General features: G+C 38.0%; 2 protein-coding genes across 2 annotated transcripts; one reads left to right on the forward strand and one right to left on the reverse strand.

The window, feature by feature from the left end:
* Positions 1-703: 703 nt before the first annotated feature.
* On the forward strand, positions 704-5,476 carry si:ch211-10a23.2 (uncharacterized protein LOC567812 homolog). The gene is given in 5 exon segments (XM_034144329.1): positions 704-791; positions 1,085-1,170; positions 3,608-3,788; positions 4,981-5,058; positions 5,060-5,476. Coding segments are annotated over 5 exon segments (438 nt in total). The 5' UTR covers positions 704-764; the 3' UTR covers positions 5,126-5,476.
* A 3,556-nt stretch (positions 5,477-9,032) lies between these two features.
* plek2 (pleckstrin 2) lies at positions 9,033-15,661 on the reverse strand. Its single transcript, XM_034144345.1, has 9 exons — positions 15,572-15,661; positions 14,428-14,592; positions 13,419-13,609; positions 13,240-13,331; positions 12,316-12,503; positions 11,696-11,797; positions 10,838-10,921; positions 10,385-10,463; positions 9,033-9,539 (listed from the first exon to the last, which is right to left on the reverse strand). The coding sequence occupies exons 1-9, from the start codon at positions 15,620-15,622 to the stop codon at positions 9,412-9,414; spliced, it is 1,080 nt and encodes a 359-aa protein (XP_034000236.1). The 5' UTR covers positions 15,623-15,661; the 3' UTR covers positions 9,033-9,411.
* Between the last annotated feature and the right edge of the window lie 4,626 nt (positions 15,662-20,287).

The following is a 20,287-nucleotide window of genomic DNA, read 5'->3' on the forward strand; positions in this document are numbered from 1 at the left end:
ACAGGATGACACAAAACAAACCGTGTATAACATCTGAGTTGTATTTAATTTGACAAACAGATGTCGGTAAGAGTATGAAGAAATGCACTGTATGTAGAAGAATATATATTACATTTTATTTAATGTATTAAATGTTATAGAATTAGGATAAAAAAGTGATTTTACTTGAGTAGTAAAAGTTGTAATGCCAAAATCACAGGTATAAATTCCTTCATTCAAATCTTACTTAAGCAGAGGTGGAAATACATTTACTCAAGTACAGTACTTAGGTACCATTTTGATGTACTTGTAGTATTTCCATGTTATGCTACTTAGTACTTCTACTCCACTTCAGTTCAGAGGTAAATGGTGTACTTTTACTCCACTACATGTATTTAATACATACCAGTACCAGTTTACGAGGTTTACTGTGACCATTGAAGGCAGCATCAGGTGAAGGTTACGATACAACATGTGAAGCACGCTCACTGCAGACTGAAAGCAGCAACAACGCAGCATTAACATGCAGAAAAATGATGAACCCACTCATACACATCAGTGTTTAAAATCTTCTTTAACCCACTTTCCATCCACATAATCATAATTGTATTGGCACATCATGCATTTGCAGCCTGTAATATATCCCCCTTCCTGTCTCCCCCCATTATAAATGCCAATTTGGGAGCCAGTCTCTATGACAACGTGGAGCAGGCGTGGTCTATTATCCGGAGTCTCAGTTGGCATCACGGCTGCAAACCTCCACACTGTATCACGCCCTGAGTGGAATGGAAGAACAGGACAAGAAAGAAAATGTACGTATTTAGCTCAGTAGCATGCGTGTTGTAACATGTCTGCAAAAAGTATTTATTGCATGTAGGATATGTGATTTACTGGAGGAACTACAGGCAGTTTAGTGCAGCTGAGTCACTGTTAAAGATGTGCATCAATGGAGCTTTTGTTCCCATCGGTGGCTGTGCTTTATTCTGCAGATTAAAACACCAGCATGCTGCATGATGAAGCAACAGCATGCGATATTAAAAGTGATTTTGATCGGTGGGCCTCTCCCTGTGTGAGATGTCTTTCTAACATCTATTTTGTTTGGCAGGGGGAGTACAGCGGAGAGATAAAGGGAGGCATGCGGCCTTCAATGAAGCTGGTCGTTATGGGAATTATTAACAGTAAACCCAAGAGGTGAGTGCACACACCTGTTTCCATTTTTGCAACAAAAAAAAGCGGATTCTGCATTATTGATATGGCCTACTGTTGCATGACGTGGCAGCAGATTCAAGTGGTGGAAAGTACATTTACTCAAGTTTTGTGATTAAGTACTATAATTACACTTGAGTTGTTTGAGTATTTCGATGTATTCCTGTTATAAACATGTATTTACTTGGTATGTCCCCTCTGGATTTATTACACAGTATTTAAAAAGTAATATAGTATTAGCTCCAAATTGACAAACATTACATTCTTCTTACATGTATTGTATGTACAGTAGCCTATGTATTTGACAATAACAGAATAGTATAATATTCAATAATAATGTAATAGCATTCTGTGAAAAGAGCCATTCTGCATACTGAGTACTTTTACTTTTTTATTTAGTTGATAATACTTATGTACTTTTAAATAAATAACTTTTACTTGTAATGGAGATTTTTTCACTGCAGTATTTCATTTTTTACTTTCTTGAAAGGTGAAGTAAGTTACTGACTTTCTATTCAATCTGAATTTCACAGCACTGTCAGCTGTGTTTTAGTTGCATATGCCAACCACCAGATATATGTCCCGTTTTGGGAAAAGACTCTCTGTAATGCCAGTGTGTTTCCTAATTATAGTTAAGTATGTGGATGTGGTGGGAAATCTGCAAAATCCCATGAAACCTAAAGAGTCACACTGGGATTTCTTGAGTTGATAACATCAGTCGGCTCATTACTCATTCAGTCATCAGTCAAGATCCAGTAAACGATGGCAGTGAGGCTGCACAAAATAAACATTCAGTGCTAAAATAAACTCTGATGCAGAACTGTTTCTATGTCAAGACACTTATTTATAGCTGCAGCGACATCAGGAGGGTTTTAAGGACAAGTAGTCTTCAGGCCATTTCCCTGAACACTTTATTTAACATGACAAGCATTTCATCTGCATTGTATTTCTCTTTCTAATAAGAGATTATTTAATCATGTGTTGCAAAACACGTGTGCTTTATCATCTTGGTACTCGGATCAAGTTCAAATCAGATGCATCTGACCAACAATTTACCCAGAATTACACAATCTTCTGCAAAAAAAAAGATTTTAAATACTTTTTTATTAAACTGTCATTTTGTTATTTTGTCTTCTACTTTAAAGAGTCCTCTCCTGCTGATGTTCAGGTGTATATCAGTATGTAGTGTCTCTACTTTAAAGAGTCCTCTCCTGCTGATGTTCAGGTGTATATCAGTATGTAGTGTCTCTACTTTAAAGAGTCCTCTCCTGCTGATGTTCAGGTGTATATTAGTATGTAGTGTCTCTACTTTAAAGAGTCCTCTCCTGCTGATGTTCAGGTGTATATCAGTATGTAGTGTCTCTACTTTAAAGAGTCCTCTCCTGCTGATGTTCAGGTGTATATCAGTATGTAGTGTCTCTACTTTAAAGAGTCCTCTCCTGCTGATGTTCAGGTGTATATCAGTATGTAGTGTCTCTACTTTAAAGAGTCCTCTCCTGCTGATGTGCAGGTGTATATCAGTATGTATTGTCTCTACTTTAAAGAGTCCTCTCCTGCTATGTTGTGTCTCCACTTTAAAGAGTCCTCTCCTGCTGATGTTCAGGTGTATATCAGTATGTAGTGTCTCTACTTTAAAGAGTCCTCTCCTGCTGATGTTCAGGTGTATATCAGTATGTAGTGTCTCTACTTTAAAGAGTCCTCTCCTGCTGATGTTCAGGTGTATATCAGTATGTAGTGTCTCTACTTTAAAGAGTCCTCTCCTGCTGATGTGCAGGTGTATATCAGTATGTATTGTCTCTACTTTAAAGAGTCCTCTCCTGCTATGTTGTGTCTCCACTTTAAAGAGTCCTCTCCTGCTGATGTTCAGGTGTATATCAGTATGTAGTGTCTCTACTTTAAAGAGTCCTCTTCTGCTGATGTTCAGGTGTATATCAGTATGTAGTGTCTCTACTTTAAAGAGTCCTCTCCTGCTGATGTTCAGGTGTATATCAGTATATAGTGTCTCTACTTTAAAGAGTCCTCTCCTGCTGATGTTCAGGTGTATATCAGTATGTAGTGTCTCTACTTTAAAGAGTCCTCTCCTGCTGATGTTCAGGTGTATATCAGTATTTAGTGTCTCTACTTTAAAGAGTCCTCTCCTGCTGATGTTCAGGTGTATATCAGTTTCAGGCAGTGGGTGTGTGGGAGAGAAACTCCCTCTGGAGGGAACACGGGGATTTTAGCCTCTGCAGACCATTTACATGCACTAAAACCTTTAGAACACACTACAGGGAAGGAAAACCCCCCAAAAGCTGAATAGTGCCTCTTTCAAGTGTATGCCTTATTAATATAATACAGCTGTGATTTACACCAGAAGATGTCACTGTTCTACAGAGAATCCACATTTTTCTTAAATGCAATGTTCTGTTTTCCTTCCCTGCAGCATGGAGGTGGTTCTGTCCTGCGCTCCTCAGGAGGAAGAGGAGGAGGCAGATGTGGGTCTCCAGCTGAAGGTGAGCTTCACGGAGAAGGCGGTGCAGAGAAACGCTCGTGTGGCCGGGAAGTGGGGACGGCCTGAAACTACACTTTCATACTTTCCCTTTGCAGCCGGAGAATCCTTCAAGGTACGTTCATAACCTCTGATATTTGTACAAGCCTGAGTAATGGCAGGTGTAAAGTAACTAAGTACATATACTCAAGTACTGTACCTAAGTACAATGTTTAGGTACTTAAGTACAGTACTTGAGTATTTCCATATTATGCTACTTCATACTTCTCCTCGTCTACAATTCACAGGTAAAAGGTTAATTACTCCACTACATGTATTTAATCCCTTTAGTTACTTTACAGATCTGGATGAATGATGTGAAATATAATCAAGTGTTAAATCAGACTTTAGTTCCACCTGGAGTAAATTCACAAGCTACCCTAAAGTATACAAAGTCATTCAAACTAGCTGCACCTTTACCAGCTTTGAGAACACTTTCATGATCAATCATTATAAAACATATCATATATATTATTCTGAAATGGACCAATCTGCACAATGACTACTTTTACTGTCGCTACTTTAACTATATTTATATATATATATGTATAACTTGAGGAACATTTTGAATGCAGGACTTTTACTGTAACAGAGTATTCCTACACTCTGGTACTTCTACTTTTACTCAAGTACAAGACCTGAGTACTTCTACTTTTACTCAAGTACAAGACCTGAGCTCTTCTCCCACCTCTGAACCAATGTACTTAAAGTATCAAAAGGTGAAGTACTCATTATGCACAATGACCCCTGTCAGTGTTGAACAGAGGTTAAGATAATACCTACTCCAACATTGGAATATACAATACATATGGCAAATAAAATATTGCAAAATAGCTTACAGCTTCTTCCTCCAACAATTCAATATACTTAAGCTATTATTGTAATGCCTTGTGTGTGTAAACCTGATCTGATCGTTTTTTTTCCAATTAAAACATTCTTATTGAGGAATCAGCTCTGCCAACACTGACACAATCTGTCTGTCTACACTGCCTGTGTTTTAACATGTTCTTTTTGTTTTATTTGTTTTGTTTTATTGTTCTGTTTTTTTATTAACATTTCCAGTACTGTATGTTGCATGTTTTTATTTTATTTTATTTACTTGTTTAAAAAATGAAATGTGTCTTTCGGGTGACTTAAAAAATATGTCCAGGGACTACAGATGAAAAATAGCCTCTTTGCTAACTCTGGCACATTTACAGAAATGTTGATTAATGTGCACTGTCCCTGTTAAAATAAATAAATATTCTCCGCTCTTTCCTTTTCTTCAGATGGAGATTGTGTGTGAGCACCAGCAGTTTCGTATTTTAATAGACGGCCAGCCTCTGTGTGGTTTCACCCACCGTGCCCCTCCCGCTCGCCTCCCTCACCGCCTTACACGTCTCCGGAGACCTGCAGCTCACCAAGGTGGCCTAGCACCAACGAAGAAGAATGAGGACAGCAAACATACATTTAGCGACTTTTTGAAGTGAAAAATTAGCCCTTTATGGGAAAAACAAAGTGACACCTGCCTCGTAATCACGTGTAAAAGTGCCTTCACTAGATTACCTGTTAGGGACTTAACGACTGAATGTCTTAAAACAAACTAAGGAATGTGATTCGTGCTCTAAGATGAAATATTTCCCCCTTTCCTGATGTGCAAACATGATGTGTCACTGCATAAAAAACATAAAGTACTTAAAAAGGATTAGGGACACGTACATTTTTCAAAAGATATGACCAAAAGGGATTTTTTTATTTTTTTGAGTTCAGAAATTACAGTCAAAATTCAGTAAAAAAGTCAGAATTTTGAGAAAAAAAAGTCAGAATTCTGAGAGAAATTCAGAAATCTGAGATCAAATCCTGAATTCCGAGAAAATATTTGAATTTTGTGGAAAAAAAGTCTGAATACTGGGAACATTTCTGAATACTGAATCCTAGAAATCTGAAAAAAAGTCTGAATTTGGGGAAAAATCTGAATTCTTACAGGAATCCTAACTTTTTAGGATTTAGCAATATTTCCCCCTTTCCTGATGTGCAAACATGATGTGTCACTGCATACAAAAGTACTTAAAAAGGATTAGGGACACGTGCATTTTTCAAAAGATATGACCAAAAGGGATTTATTTTAAGTCAAATTACAGTCAAAATTCTGTTTTAAAGTCAACTTTCTGAGTAAAAAAAGTCAGAATTTTGTGAAAAAAAGTCAGAATTCTGAGATTAAAAACCCAAATTCAATTCAGAGAAATTCAGAAATCTGAGATCAAATCCTGAATTCCGAGAAAATAATTGAATCTTGTGGAAAAAAAGTCTGAATACTGGGAACATTTCTGAATACTGAATCCTAGAAATCTGAAAAAAAACTCAGAATTTGGGAAAACATCTGAATTCTTCCAGGAATCCTAACTTTTTTTCACAGAATTCCGACTTTGATCTCAAAATTCCCCCAAAAATGCATTCACTTTTGGTCACATCTATAAAAAAAAAATCACATGTGGTCATCATGTGTTTAAATCCAAAAATGGATTTCTCTGGAGTTAAACTCTGAAAGCACTTACGTTTACGAGCGCCTGCATGACGATGAACATTTCTGGACTGATTGTAACTCTGTGCCCAAACAAGTTCTGTAACAGGTGTCATAATATTGTAATTTAGCCTTAGTGCATGTTAGTGATACACACAGTTAGAAAAAAGAAGCCCAGATAATTTCCTAAAACGGCTGTATGATTAATTTGCATTTGTTGTACGTTTCCCATGTTTAGAAATACGTTTTTTGACATTTAAATTGATATATAACAGGCTCTGGACACTGTATACATTAGGATTACTCCGTCCCACTTCTTATTATTGGATCATTATCACTTTTGCAAAGCTACAAACAGCTGTGTGTACTTTTCTTTTACCCTTAGCACTTTTTAAATGAATGTTTCATATTGACTTCACGGCAATAAATCCCCTTTTGTTGATTTATTTTGTTGTCTGCTTTGTTGTTCACTCCATAACTCACTGTGCAGCATCATATATTTCTGAGGTGTCACTCGTGATTTCACTGGAATAATACTGTAAATCTGAGTCATGCAGATACAGTCTGGGCTTGGTTAGAGAGTGGGAGTGCCTGTCTGTGATTGTGATAAATATCTCCTGAGGCTTTTCTTGTCTCTGCCTGCACCTTTTCCTCGTGTCAGATGATTTACTGACGGAAATGTACAACATCAAACTATAACAAATATTCCACTGAGGGTTCCTGCAGGGTTAGAGCTCCTATACAGCTTAAGCTTTAAGGAAAGTTGGATTTAAGACTTTATTAATGCCATTTAGAAGGAAATTTAAACAAAATGTCTGTGCAATTTTGCAGCATTTCTTGAAATCCGTGACATGAATGCGAAACGCGTTTTCTAAGTATATTTTCATATTACATTACATTTATATAACATGTTGTTTTAGATAAAACTGTTCATCTGGAAATTAATAAATACAGCTGTCATAAATAATAGTAGTGGAGCAAAAAACATTAAAAAAAGTAATCTTCTTTTCAACACTGGTTTCTGGAGTTATTTATTTGTTTAAATAGTGGAGAATAAATGTCAAATGATTTATGGTTTGATAATGTAAATACTGCATGTTGTAACACACATTTATTTGTGTTAACGCACTGAAATATTACAAGACAAATTACTACAAATAAAAGAATTCCTCCTTGCAAGCACTTAAAAATACATAATATTAAAACTGAAATGATTCATGGTCAAATAATGAAAAACATGTACATGGTGTAGACAGAGACACAGTTAAAGAAGATAAAAAGTAAGGAAAAACAACACAAATATATATATATATATATATATATATAAAATGATTTACATGAAATCTGGATATACTAAAAACACTAGGTGCAAATCAAATATGTGCATTGTTGCTATGGAAGTGGATGAGAGGTGAAAAATACTGGACAATCAAACTGAAATGATTTATGGTTAAATAATGAAAAACATGTAAAACACATGAAAACATTTTAAAAGTACACTAACGTGAATTTCCTACGACTTATGTGCTTTTAAAATCCTCCTTTTACGATCTTTAGAATACTGAATAATCAAACTGAAATGATTTAAAGGTCCCATGTCATGGCCATTTCTACTGATCATATTTCCATTGTTGAGGTCTACTAGAATAGATTTAAATGGTGCAACTTTCCAAAATTGCATTGGTGTCACGATCTGTCTGTGTTGTGTTTTGTCTTGTCTTTTTCTGTCTCTGGTTCCTGTTTTGTTTTGAAATGTTTTCCTCCTTGTGTCTTCTCTGTTCCTTCTTCCTGTGTTTGCCTTCCTGTCTTAGTTTCCCTGGTGTGTCTGATTGTTTGATTGTGTTCACCTGTTGCCCTTGTGTTTCTGCCTCCCTTACCCCAGCTGTGTCTCGTCTTGTGATTACCCCTCCCTGTATTTAGTCTTGTCTCTTCCTGTGTTCCCCTGTCGGTTCATTGTTGGTTTTTCCTGTCTTCCTCCATGTCAGTCTTGTTTGTTTCTCCTGTCTCCCACCTTGTTGGTCACGGTCAGTTTCTATAGAACCTATGTGTTTCATGCCATGCTATTGTTCAGCTTTAGAATAAAGCTCGTTTTTGTCTCGAAACAAAAACGAGCTTTATTCTAAAGCTGAACAATAGTAAAACAGGAACCAGAGACAGAAAAAGACAAGACAAAACACAACACAGACAGATCGTGACAATTGGTTTCTCATACAGCATCTCTGTATAGTATGTGTATTCACTCTCTGTCCTAAACGCCTTGTTGGAGCTCCTGCCCCCCCCCTCCCTGTGAGCCCAGTGTGCTCTGATTGGTCGGGACGTTGCGAGGCTCGTCGCTGCGAGGAGCGGACAGGTTTCCGGGTCGGCGATACAGCGAGAACAAGCGAAACTCATCCTGAGCACACACAAACACTCACAGCCGAAGTAAAAACAATAAGTGTGGCTTGATATTGAGTAAGAAAAAGGTTTATAACGCTGTGAGAATGGGTCTGCGGAGAGCATTTCTCCGCCATCCCAACTCGTCTATTACCAGCGTTCAGGGAGCTCTATGCAAGTCAATGGGGACGCCCTGTTAGTTAGCCAAGGGATCCTGGTGTGTGAGGTGCTCCGTGGATTGGTCCATTTGGGCCAATCCGGTCATTTGTTGTTGATTTGGGTGTTCACACGTCACAGAACCCAGGAAGCAAACAATGGAAAATGAGAAATCTCCAACGAGGCGTTCTGGGGCAGCATAGACAGGTCTTTTCTGTGTTAGAGTTTTACTCGCTACAGGGTGTACTTTGAGGGTTTGTGACTCTGCAGACCGTTTACATGCAGAAAAACCTTCATAACACACAAGGGGACGGGTAATAACCAGAAAAGCATGACATGGGACCTTTAAGTTTAAATAATAAACATCTTGTAAAACACACTCAACATTTGAACTCAAACTGAGATATTAATTAAAGGTGAATTTCCTACGACTTTTGTGCTTTTAGAGCCTTTAAATCCTTCTTTTAAAACTTTAAATACTGAACAATCATCCTGAAAGCACTTAGATTTTAGAATTGGAAAATCTGAAATGTTCTTAACCACTAACACTTTCCTTTTTAAATTGCATGGCCCTCGTCTCTCTCCTGCTACAGTTTACATTCATGGAATGTGTAAGTCTTCTCTATACAGTACTGGAGCTGCATAATTAAAACAGTTTTGACCCGCTGCTCTATGTGTGCTGTCGGATGGCCTCGATCCAGTCCATCTTCTGCTGCTGAGTCGGAGCCTGGATGAAGTAATGAGTGTCCTCCTGAGTGATGATCTTGAAGAGGTTGCCCTGAATGTTTCCTTTAACACCTGTTTGGTAGAAAGAATCACAGTCAATCAAGAAGACAAGCATCAGGAAGACAGTGCAGTTACAACACAATGTGTCTTCTGAGATAGTGGATCCTGAGTCCTGGATCCTGAGTCCTGGATCCTGAGTCCTGAGTTGTGGCTGAGCCTGTTGCTGACACATGCATTTTCAAGCATCTGGACTATGTTGTAAATGTATTATCTTTTTAATTTACACACAACATCTATTGCACGTCTGTCCGTCCTGACTCCTGGGAGAGGGATCATCCTGTGTTGATCTCCTCGAAGTTTCTAACATGTTTCCCCCCGTTAATTGGGGGGTTTTCTTCCGTTAATTGGGGGGTTTCTCCCATTAACTGGGGGGGTTTCTTTTGGAGGGTTTCCTTGTCCCATGTGAGACAGTCAAAGTCAAGTCAAAGTCAACTTTATTGTCAATCTCCAAATATGTTTGTACACACAGAAAGATCAAAAATACTGTTTCCCACAGTCCCGAGGTATAAAAAAACTCACACATTAAAATGCAAGAACACTCAATAATTTACAAAAAAAACACAAAATAGCCGTTTACTTCAAGTAAGCAGGATATATATAAAAAATATGATGTACACAGTCCTCTGTTTCAGAGGGGGTTGTATTCATATTCTGTACAAACCGTAAAGTCCACTGAGACAAATGTAGGTTATGTGGGATATTGGGCTTTATAAATAAACTTTGATTGATTGATTGATTGATGGGTTGATTTTTCTCCCAGACATAAACAAACCCCAGTTGAAAAATCGACCACAAAGCCATTCGTTCTGATCACTCGTCACATGAATGACTTGAATAAAATGCAGACGTTGACTCACCTGAGGGAACTCCGTTATCTCCCAGCGAGGAAACCAGACATGCTCTCAGAGAGAAGCCGCCCACGGGACTGATGTCATCCTGGAGAGAAAGTGACGTAATGTAAGACAGGAAGTGAAAAACACTGAGTCAGAGAAATACACAGATTCATGAGTAATGAGGACTTCAGAGTCACAGCCGACCTGCTTTATTATACATATAAAATATAACAATAATACAACAAATGTGTGTTTTAGGATTTTTTAAATGTATTTTTTATATAAATAGAAAATAATTAAGAAATACATGGATTTTGTTGTATTATTATTTAATTTTGTATAGTGCGTTTGAATACTGAGAAAAGCACTATATAATAATAATAATAATAATATTTGTTCTTATTTAACCTTCAAACACATTTACAATAAAACAACCAATTAAAAAATGTGATTCTTTATTTATTGCTCCGTCCTCACCTTGGTGGGGTCGTAGTAGTGGAGGTACGCCGGCTCTGAGCGAAGAACGAACAGACGGACCTTCCAGTTCTTCCTCCTGTGACCCTGAGGGCAGAGGTGGGAGAAGTACTCAGATCTTGTACTTTAGTAAAAGTAGAAGTACTCAGATCTTGTACTTTAGTAAAAGTAGAAGTACTCAGATCTTGTACTTTAGTAAAAGTAAAAGTACCAGAGTGTAGGAATACTCTGTTACAGTAAAAGTCCTGCATTCAAAATGTTACTCAGGTAAAAGTAGAAAAGTATTATCATCAAAATATAGTTAAAGTAGCGACATTAAAGGTTCTCGATTGTACTTGAGTAAAAGTAGAAGTACTCAGATCTTGTACTTTAGTCAAAGTAGAAGTACTCGATTGTACTTGAGTGCTTGAGTACAAGATCTGATCAAATGTGCTCCCTAAAAATGCTCTGTTGCATCTTCTTATTCTAGCATCAGCAGTAAGGACCAAACAGCAAAGCAATATTATTAGACCATGCAGCATGTCGCAATGAATCCACTCATTTGTTCCAGGTAATCTGATTTCATTTAGTGGTACAATAAAACAGACTGTTTCTCAGTGTGTCTCACTTATTTCATTAAACAGGGACCACGTTTGACAAAAGCAAACCACATTTTGCAAAACCTTCAATTCATCAAAACATTATCCATTCCTCTGGGTTCTTCATTCACCGTGGAGGAACGAGAGAAAGACTATGTTTTATTCAAGAGTTCAAGGTTAAAATGGGTGATCCATATGCAAATAGTCATTGTGTGGGTGAAGTTTTCCTTGCTTTACTTTGTATTGCTATTGTCTTACAACCAGGCCTAGTGACAGTGTGTACCTGTTTGAGTAGATATCCTCTCTTGATCACTTTCCCACTGAGCTCCACTGCAGACATTGAGGTCTCGGCCTTCACGCTGCCTCTCTTCTTCAAGCTGTCGGACTGGGATTCAGGAGAAACATGGATTAAATATCATTCATCTCTCTATATGTGTAGATATTCTTCCTGCAGAGACTCGCTGACCCTGTGTTAGAAAAATATCACTGGTCAGCGGCTTGAGCTTCAATATCAGGACACATGTATTTATGGTCCTCTCAAGAATGGAAGTAGTCATCACATACAGAGCATCAACTAGTTCCTGAACAGTGTCCTTCACATGCTGATATCCAAGAGAGGGAGTTACACTGTTACAAGATGGAGGAATATAAAGCAGTATTCAATGTTTAGTTCAGATTAGCTCCACGTCAGAAATGATCATGCTTGTCATATGTCTATCTCCATAGAGGCTGAATCATCATGTTAATCACATAGCTATCATATGCCTAAAACAGTCCTGATGCTCTTCTAGGTAATCATACATCCTGTCATGTACACAGCTACAGTTGGGATACCTTTGTTATCATGTGGACTCTGATATTGGAAGAGTACATTCAGTATTTTCCCAACACCCTGGTACTCACGAAGCTGTAGAGAGCGGTGGAGTCGTCCATGAAGTGCTCCGTGAGTCCGGCGGTTCTCAGCGCCTCCACGCTCTTCAGACCGACGGGCCACAGGAAGCTCTCCTCCTGCAGGGCGGAGGCCACAGTCAGAGCCTCCACCCGGGTCAGAGCCAGCTGAGAGAACACCAGCCAGTCCACCACCGCAGAGCCTGGGGGTGGGGGGCATCAGCGTTACACAGATAGGGCAAAAGTACACACATCCTTTACTCAAGTAGAAGTACAGATACTCGTGTTTAAAAATACTCTGGTAAAAGTAGAAGTACTGACTAAACTTCTTTACTCAAGTAAAAGTAAAGAGGGCTTTGAAATGTACTTCAGTAAAAAGTACCCATAACTAGCAGCTGTTTTAAAGAGTACCTGACCTCCCTTTATATTAATAGAACAATAATGTCATTGTTAGCTAATGAATGTTTCCATGCTGAACAACGGCAACATGACAACGTTTTCATTGGTCCCTCTTCTTTAGAGAAGACCAGGAAATTATGGATACACGGATCGTGTTCAAATCAATAGGCACGCAATGACTCTAAATAATAATGATCACGCCACCAAACACACATTCAAACTAAAGTAACCAGCCTGTTTTGAAAATGTAAGAAGTAGAAAGTACAGATATTTGTGTTAAAATGTAAGAAGTCAAAGGGAAAAGTCGTCAGAAAAATAAGTAGTGGAGTAAAGTACTGATATCAGAAACATGTACTTATGTATAGTAACGAAGTATTTGTACTCCAATACTTCCCACCTCTGGCATTACACACCGGGGTCAGGTCTCAAGGTCACTGCAGTTTCTCTGTTAGGGCACCAGTTTTATCCCACAGGCCTCAAGACTTCTTCTTATAGTCTAAGATATAGGTCATTTAAAAAGAGGATATTATAAAGGCGTACCTGAGAAACAGTTGCTGTACGAGCTGCCATGATCCAAGTGGTTTCCCATCTTGATTCCACTGTGCAGGTCATACATGGACTCCAGCACTTTGCTAAAAAACAGACAAATCATCAGAAATATGGCGTTGGTGAGACAGTGAAAACACCACAAGGTTAAACACAGTGTTCAAAAGCCTCACATCAGATTGATGTCGTGCAGCTGGGGTCCTGTAGTAGTAGTAGTTTGCAGATCTGGCCCTTTCACACCTTCGGGGCCCCGCAGTTTCTCCGTGGCGGCGCTGATATCTCCCGCCCAGTCGTCCCTCTCCTCCCGGGAACAAGCCTCCAGGAAATGATCCACGCCATTCTTCGTCCGGAGCTTGATCACCAGCTGGAAACAGATACACAGAAAGGAGATTTATAGTTGGTGAATTTTGCCAAGAAGTGGAAGGCAAATCGTTCCTCAGAGTTCAGGTCCTGACAAAACCGTATCCTGAGGCGAAACAGGAGGAGAGTTGGTGAAGACGCACCTTACTGTGGTTTCTAACCATAAAAACATAAACAAAGGAAACATCTGACACAATATGCACCTATTTAGGAGGCTGTGGCTCAGTGGATTGGTGCACTGATCTTGAGGGGGTTCAATCCCCACTGCAGTCTGCATGCTGTTGTGTCCTTGGGCAAGACACTTCACCCTAAATTGCTCCTGTGAGTCGCTTTGGGTAATGTAATTTATGCATGTGTAATCTCATAATGTGAATTCAAATGTGCGTATATATATCTGCAAATAGATTATTTTAGTAAAGTTTTAAGAAATATTTTACCAATTTATTAAGGCATATTAATTCGTTTTTTATATATAATTTATTTCCTTTTCTTTTCTTTTTTTTGTCTTATTTAAAAAAAATTAAATAAGTAACAAACAAAAAATACAGCAGGTTTATTTTTAATACATTAAATAAATGACGGGAAAGTTGTGATCATGGGATAAACTGCACTGGACTTTTTTTCACATACAAAAAAAATAAAAAAATAATAATAATTAAATATAATTAAATTAAATTCAAAAAAAAATATATAGAATTAACAAAAGAAAATAATAATAATTATAAAACGATCTATTTTTTTGTGTCTTTAAAAAACGTTTGAGTCTTTTGAATCTTCCTTTAAAGTAAACATCATGTCGGCCTTAAATCTGGATTAACCCACCGGTCGGTTTTCATAGTCCAGGAAAGGAGAAGTGATCACGCAGTCCTTCAGGAGGATCTTCCCTCGCTGGCACGAGTCTCTTTTTCCTCCGTCGTATTTATAATACAGCAGCTTGTCCGGCATCAAAGCGAACCAGCGCGGCTTCCAGTTGTGGACGAGATGACCCTGAGAGGAAATCATCAGAAGAAATTAAATCAGAGGAGGGAGAAGTACTCAGATCTGGTAGTAAAAGTAGAAGTACTCAGAACTTGTACTTGATTAAAAGTAGAAGTGTACTTGTCTTGTACTTGAGTAAAAGTAGAAGTACTCAGAACTGGTAGTAAAAGTAGAAGTACTCAGAACTTGTACTTGAGTAAAAGTAGAAGTACTCAGATCTTTTACTTGTCTTGTACTTGAGTAAAAGTAGAAGTACTCAGAACTTGTACTTGAGTAAAAGTAGAAGTACTCAGATCTTGTACTTGAGTAAAAGTAGAAGTACTCAGAACTTGTACTTGAGTAAAAGTAGAAGTACTCAGAACTGGTAGTAAAAGTAGAAGTACTCAGAACTTGTACTTGAGTAAAAGTAGAAGTACTCAGATCTTGTACTTGTCTTGTACTTGAGTAAAAGTAGAAGTACTCAGAACTTGTACTTGAGTAAAAGTAGAAGTACTCAGATCTTGTACTTGAGTAAAAGTAGAAGTACTCAGAACTTGTACTTGAGTAAAAGTAGAAGTACTCAGATCTTGTACTCAGAACTTGTACTTGAGTAAAAGTAGAAGTACTCAGATCTTGTACTTGAGTAAAAGTAGAAGTACTCAGATATTGTACTTGTCTTGTACTTGAGTAAAAGTAGAAGTACCAGAGTGTAGGAATACTCTGTTACAGTAAAAGTCCTGCATTCAAAATGTTCCTCAAGTAAAAGTAGAAAAGTATTATCATTGTTCTTAAGTACAGTGAGTAAATGTACTTAGTTACACCTTTACAAAAAGACCCTGCGCTTACAAACAATACATCAGTGTGACATTAGACCACTTGGATTTCAGTGATTAAAGTAAACATCAGTCTAAGAAACAACAACAACATGCAAACGTTTACTCTCTACTTCATCCCTAATTAAGTCTAGACTTAACAGCAGTTATAATATAATGTATTTGTAATGTCTTACCCTCTTCACGAGGAAGCCCTCTCTCAGCGTTGTGTTTTTCTTTGTTTCCATTCTGCTCAGAGGGATCTTGGAAGTGAGCCTGTTCCTGCCTGCTCACCTTTATGAGTGTTTTCTTGATAAGTGCGTCACCCTGCTCACACCCTGACACACTCACAGCTTCCTGCTCACCGACAGGCTGAATACATGCTGTAACTTCTGCAAGTTATCACCTGAGGGCGACAGACTCCTTCAGAGGATCAGCCTAGGAGAGGATTGTTCGGTAAAGTCATTTCTTTTTACTATGCAAGGAGAAGTTGTTCTAATAAGGCTCATGACATGAAATTGTACAGAAGTTAAAATACAATTTAAATAAATGTACTATTATGTATGTGTTTTTTATTTTCTTAAAGAATATATGTTTTAATATTTTACTATTTAACAGATTTTATTTTAATTGATTTTTTAAATTATTATTATTTTACATTTTTTAAACAAATTATGGAGATAAAATACATCTATTTTATAAGTATTTTATTCTCATTTTTCTTCTTTTAATGTAATTGTTATTAATGTTTGTTTAATTTTCTACACACAAATTCACTAAATGATATTTCTTGTTTGTGAAATATTACATACAGTAGCAATAAACAGGATTCTGGATCTATATAAATTGTTAAATAAAATATACTTATGGTAGACAGTAATTGCATTATTATAATAACAATTTACATAATACAGGGATTTAATACATGTTTAAACATAACAACCAATAGAACAGCTGTACAAGAGAGCTATCAAGGTGTTTGGCAGAAAGCCAAATTCATACCACCACTGTACCATCCTTGAAAAACACAATTTCTTGAGTTTTGACAATTTTAAGTCTTTTAAAGGTATGTGTTTTTTTTATAAATGTTTACATGGACTGTATTTATTTTTGCTATGTATATAAGGTCATGTTCTTAAATGTTGTATGTGAGGGACTACGGATGGAAATTAGCTCAAAGCTTAAAGGGGACCTATCATGCAAAATGCACTTTTGTACGTCTTTTATACATGAATATGTGTCCCCAGTGTTCCAGGGAACTCACCAAGTGTCAGAAAACACAACCCTCTCTATTTTCCTCCATACCCAAATCTCTAAAAAAGGGGCTGCAACGGATCTGATAAAAACTGATCCAGATTTGAACACTGTCCTGACGTCAGGACGGTGGCGCTACGGCTATTGGGCCAACTCCACCAATCAGGAGGAGACAGCCAGGGCCATTGCCGTTCGAAAGCGCTGGAGACGCTGTAGTACATATGCCAGGCCTGTAGATGGTGCTGTTCTCACAGAATCAGCCCTTACAAACACAGAGCTAAAACATGTCAAATTGAGCGAAATGAGGCATGGCTAAAATGCATGATCTGTTTGGTATTTTGCAAAAAAAAAAGTATAAATATGCCTTATATAGGTATGGTCCTATACTATATTATTCAAATATAGCATGATAGGTCCACTTTAAATCCGGCATATTTACACTTGAAGCATTATTTGTTTTAAGTGTTCATCAATGTGCATTGTCCCTTTTCAAATAAACGATTAAATGAAATGAATATATATGTTTATACGTAAAGAAGTTGTAAAACAGTAAGAAAAAGTATTACCAAAGAAAAGTACATTTACCACACGGATGAGCAGCCTTGGCTCTTACAGTACCTGCTGTAATTGACATGGTGTGTGTTTTGGTAAAAATCTTTCTAAATCTCTAGGGGACTTTCCACCCCATCAGTCTCAGTATGTGAGTGATTCAGATCCAGGAAATGAAGCAGTAGGAAACATCCTCCATCTCTTTTTGATGAACAACCAGCAGCTGGTGGTCTAACCTCTCTGTTCTGTAGCAGCTGCAGCACCAGGAGGAAGAGGAGGAGGAGGAGGAGCAGGTAGAAGTCAGTTAATGAGAAACATGCGGGGGATGGTCCTGAGAGAGGGACTGCAGCCACATGAGGCCCTGCTGCTAATCATCCTCTGATACTTCAGTAGCTCAGAAATTATGTATTTATAATTCATTCTTTGACTGACATTGTTGGAAAAGATTAAGTCATTTTGGGTGCTTTGCTAACTTAATTGGTACCCTCAAGTAACTCTGTTGTAACTCGTAAATAACAGATTTCTTTGGGCCATCTGGGGGCAACGGAAAGAAGCTGCAAATACAGGCTGGATAAAATACAGTTATTGGTATTTGTTTTTGTAAATGTAAGTGACAGTCCTTTGTTTCAGTAGTTTTTGTATTTGTTTTAGTAACTTTAAGTGACAATTTAATTAAAAAACATAAACAGTATTTGCTTATATAAGGTAATGAACAGTTTAATCTCCACTGTACATCCGGGTCTCTGATTTGATTTAGTTCCAATAAATCGTAATATTGTAACCTTTTTTTTGGAGGGGGGTCCCTGGTCAGTGTTATGGGGGCACTGGCCCCTGTTGGCCCCTCCCCCCCTAGAACCGACCCTGCCATATTATCCTTTTTTGGGTTGTCTCTTTCCTGTAGTGTGTCATATAGGTTTGTATGCATGTTAAAGGTCTGCAAATGCTAAAATCCTTGTTCCCTCCAGTGAAAGGACATTCGTAGGAGCATGCAGGAAAAATGAGGTTGCACGAAACATGATCAATAGCGTTTTTATAAGCTATATTAAACATTGTATGAGAATACGCTGCACGCCTAAATAAATAAACAATTTTGAATCTCGAAAATACTTTTTCAGCTTTAAAATCAATTTGAATCCTTAAACTCACAAACACTAAAAGATTTTGAAGGGATTACATTTTTGCTTTACATAATTTGGAATGTGTTGTTTTTGTTTCCCTGCCAGGACTTTTTTTCCAGCAGGTTGTCAGCATGTTTGAATAAGCTTACCGGGTCACATATCATTTAATAACCCTTTGTGTTGAATGAAAAGCAGAGGCAGTAGTTTCCTGCAACCCTGCATTGTGTCTCCCAGGTGAAGGAGGAAAGCATGCCAATATAAGACCAGAGGAATGTGCAGCAGACTCAGCGTGGCAACCGGCCAGCAGGGTGTCACGAGAGGAATCTGTTCAGCACGGAGAGGAAATAAAAACCCAAGTCCTGTTTGTGTGACTCTCAAGCAGCTCAAAGTCAAACACACTCCTCTGACTGCCGAGCGTGAAGTCAAGTCAGCGGCTTAAGGTGTGTCTGGAATTCCCTCTGTGTAACATTGACCATAAATCAAACATTAATCACGTGAAATAAAGATGATGGTGTTTTGACACGCCAGGATGTGAAGGGCTGTGACGCAGGCCCGGTTGTCCTGGTCACACACTTTGAGTGCAAACACTCTCTGGACTTTGTTTTCTTGGTCCACAGACGTATTGTTCACTGGGTGTGTGTTTGTGTGTCCACGTCTACAGCTGGATACACACAGCTCAGGCAGTCCCAGGCTTTACGAGACTCAAAGGGAGAGAGGATTGCTAAAAGTCCTAAAGTTTTATTCCCAAATAAGTAAAAAAAAGGCTGTTGGAAATGTTATTTAATGATATCAATGATGATTTGAGGAGTAGAAATTACTAAAAACCCTGAAACGTCCACATATCTCATCTAAACTGCACCGTTATTGAAAAAATACAATTACATTTTTTTAAAACTTCTTTAGACATTTTTGGCTTTCTTGATTATTGTTATTATTTAACGCCAATGCACTATTCGCACTAACAATGATTTGGCTTATTAAAAACTAATTTTATTACACTATGAGCTTTTTTGAGTTTGTTTCTTTATGGTTTATTGCCCTTTTTGCATTTCTCTTTGTAAAGAAAGCGCAAGCTAAATGTAATAATGCAGTGTAAGCAGGGCAACTGCTTGGGGCCCCGGATCAAAAGGGGGCCCCCAAAGAAGGTAGATTAAGAAGGTCCACAGCAACGACAACATGAAACACCCTTTAATTTACTGCAACGACATGTCGGGAAACCCCCTCAAGACGGCCCCATGCATAGCGCGCTGTAAAATGCTGCTTCTGATCTTAAGTTTCGTTGCCTTGCTCCGCTCCGGGGGCCCCCAGTGAATGTTAGCCTAGGGCCCCCACAGACTCTAGACTGGGTGTAAGCACTTTTACTTATAACTGTAATAACAGTGTGCAGTATATATACTTTTATTTACAATGTAATACTTGTTATTACTGGCTGCTTCTTTACCACTTGTATATGTTTCATAGTTTTTATATTGCTGCTATTTTTGGGGGGGGGGGGGGATGACATAGTCTACTTTTTATTTTTTTTATTTTGCCTTTGCTGTTAAAATGCAAATCTCCCAACTGTGGGACGAATAAAGGATTTGTGATTTGTGATAATAAAGACCAGTAAACGTTGTCTTAAATTGCAGGAAATAGCTTTTTACATGTAGGCTTTGCACTTCTCAACACGTGGACACATTGTGTTGAAATTAATCTTTTCAAATTGCTGCAGCTGATAGAAAATTGCTTGGATTTCTTTCTTCACAAATGGCCTTTCTGTTCTTTAGCTGCCCTCACACAGAAGAGACATTCAATTGCCTTTATTTTTAAGGTTGAAACTGAAAAACAGGATGTTCAGGATTCAGATTCTCTCGCTGTTCGCTAGGAGATTTCTTCAACAAAGAAAGAGTGACGTGGTTTATGGTTGTGGACCGATTTAAGCTGCAGACTGTGTGTAATGCACATGCTAAAGTAAAGACCCTCTCCTGTGCCTCAAACGAAACATTACGAAAC

This window comes from Trematomus bernacchii, unplaced genomic scaffold, assembly GCF_902827165.1.
Source record: "Trematomus bernacchii unplaced genomic scaffold, fTreBer1.1, whole genome shotgun sequence".
NCBI classification, from domain to species: domain Eukaryota; kingdom Metazoa; phylum Chordata; class Actinopteri; order Perciformes; family Nototheniidae; genus Trematomus; species Trematomus bernacchii.

Excerpts from the sequence above, each read along its gene's own strand:
- plek2 (XM_034144345.1), bottom strand. The coding sequence starts at position 15,622 with ATGGAAACAAAGAAAAACACAACGCTGAGAGAGGGCTTCCTCGTGAAG. Across the intron at positions 13,610-14,427 it reads TGGACTATGAAAACCGACCG|CTGGTGATCAAGCTCCGGAC; the intron begins GTGGGTTAATCC and ends ATCTGTTTCCAG. Across the intron at positions 12,504-13,239 it reads GTACAGCAACTGTTTCTCAG|GCTCTGCGGTGGTGGACTGG; the intron begins GTACGCCTTTAT and ends CCCCACCCCCAG.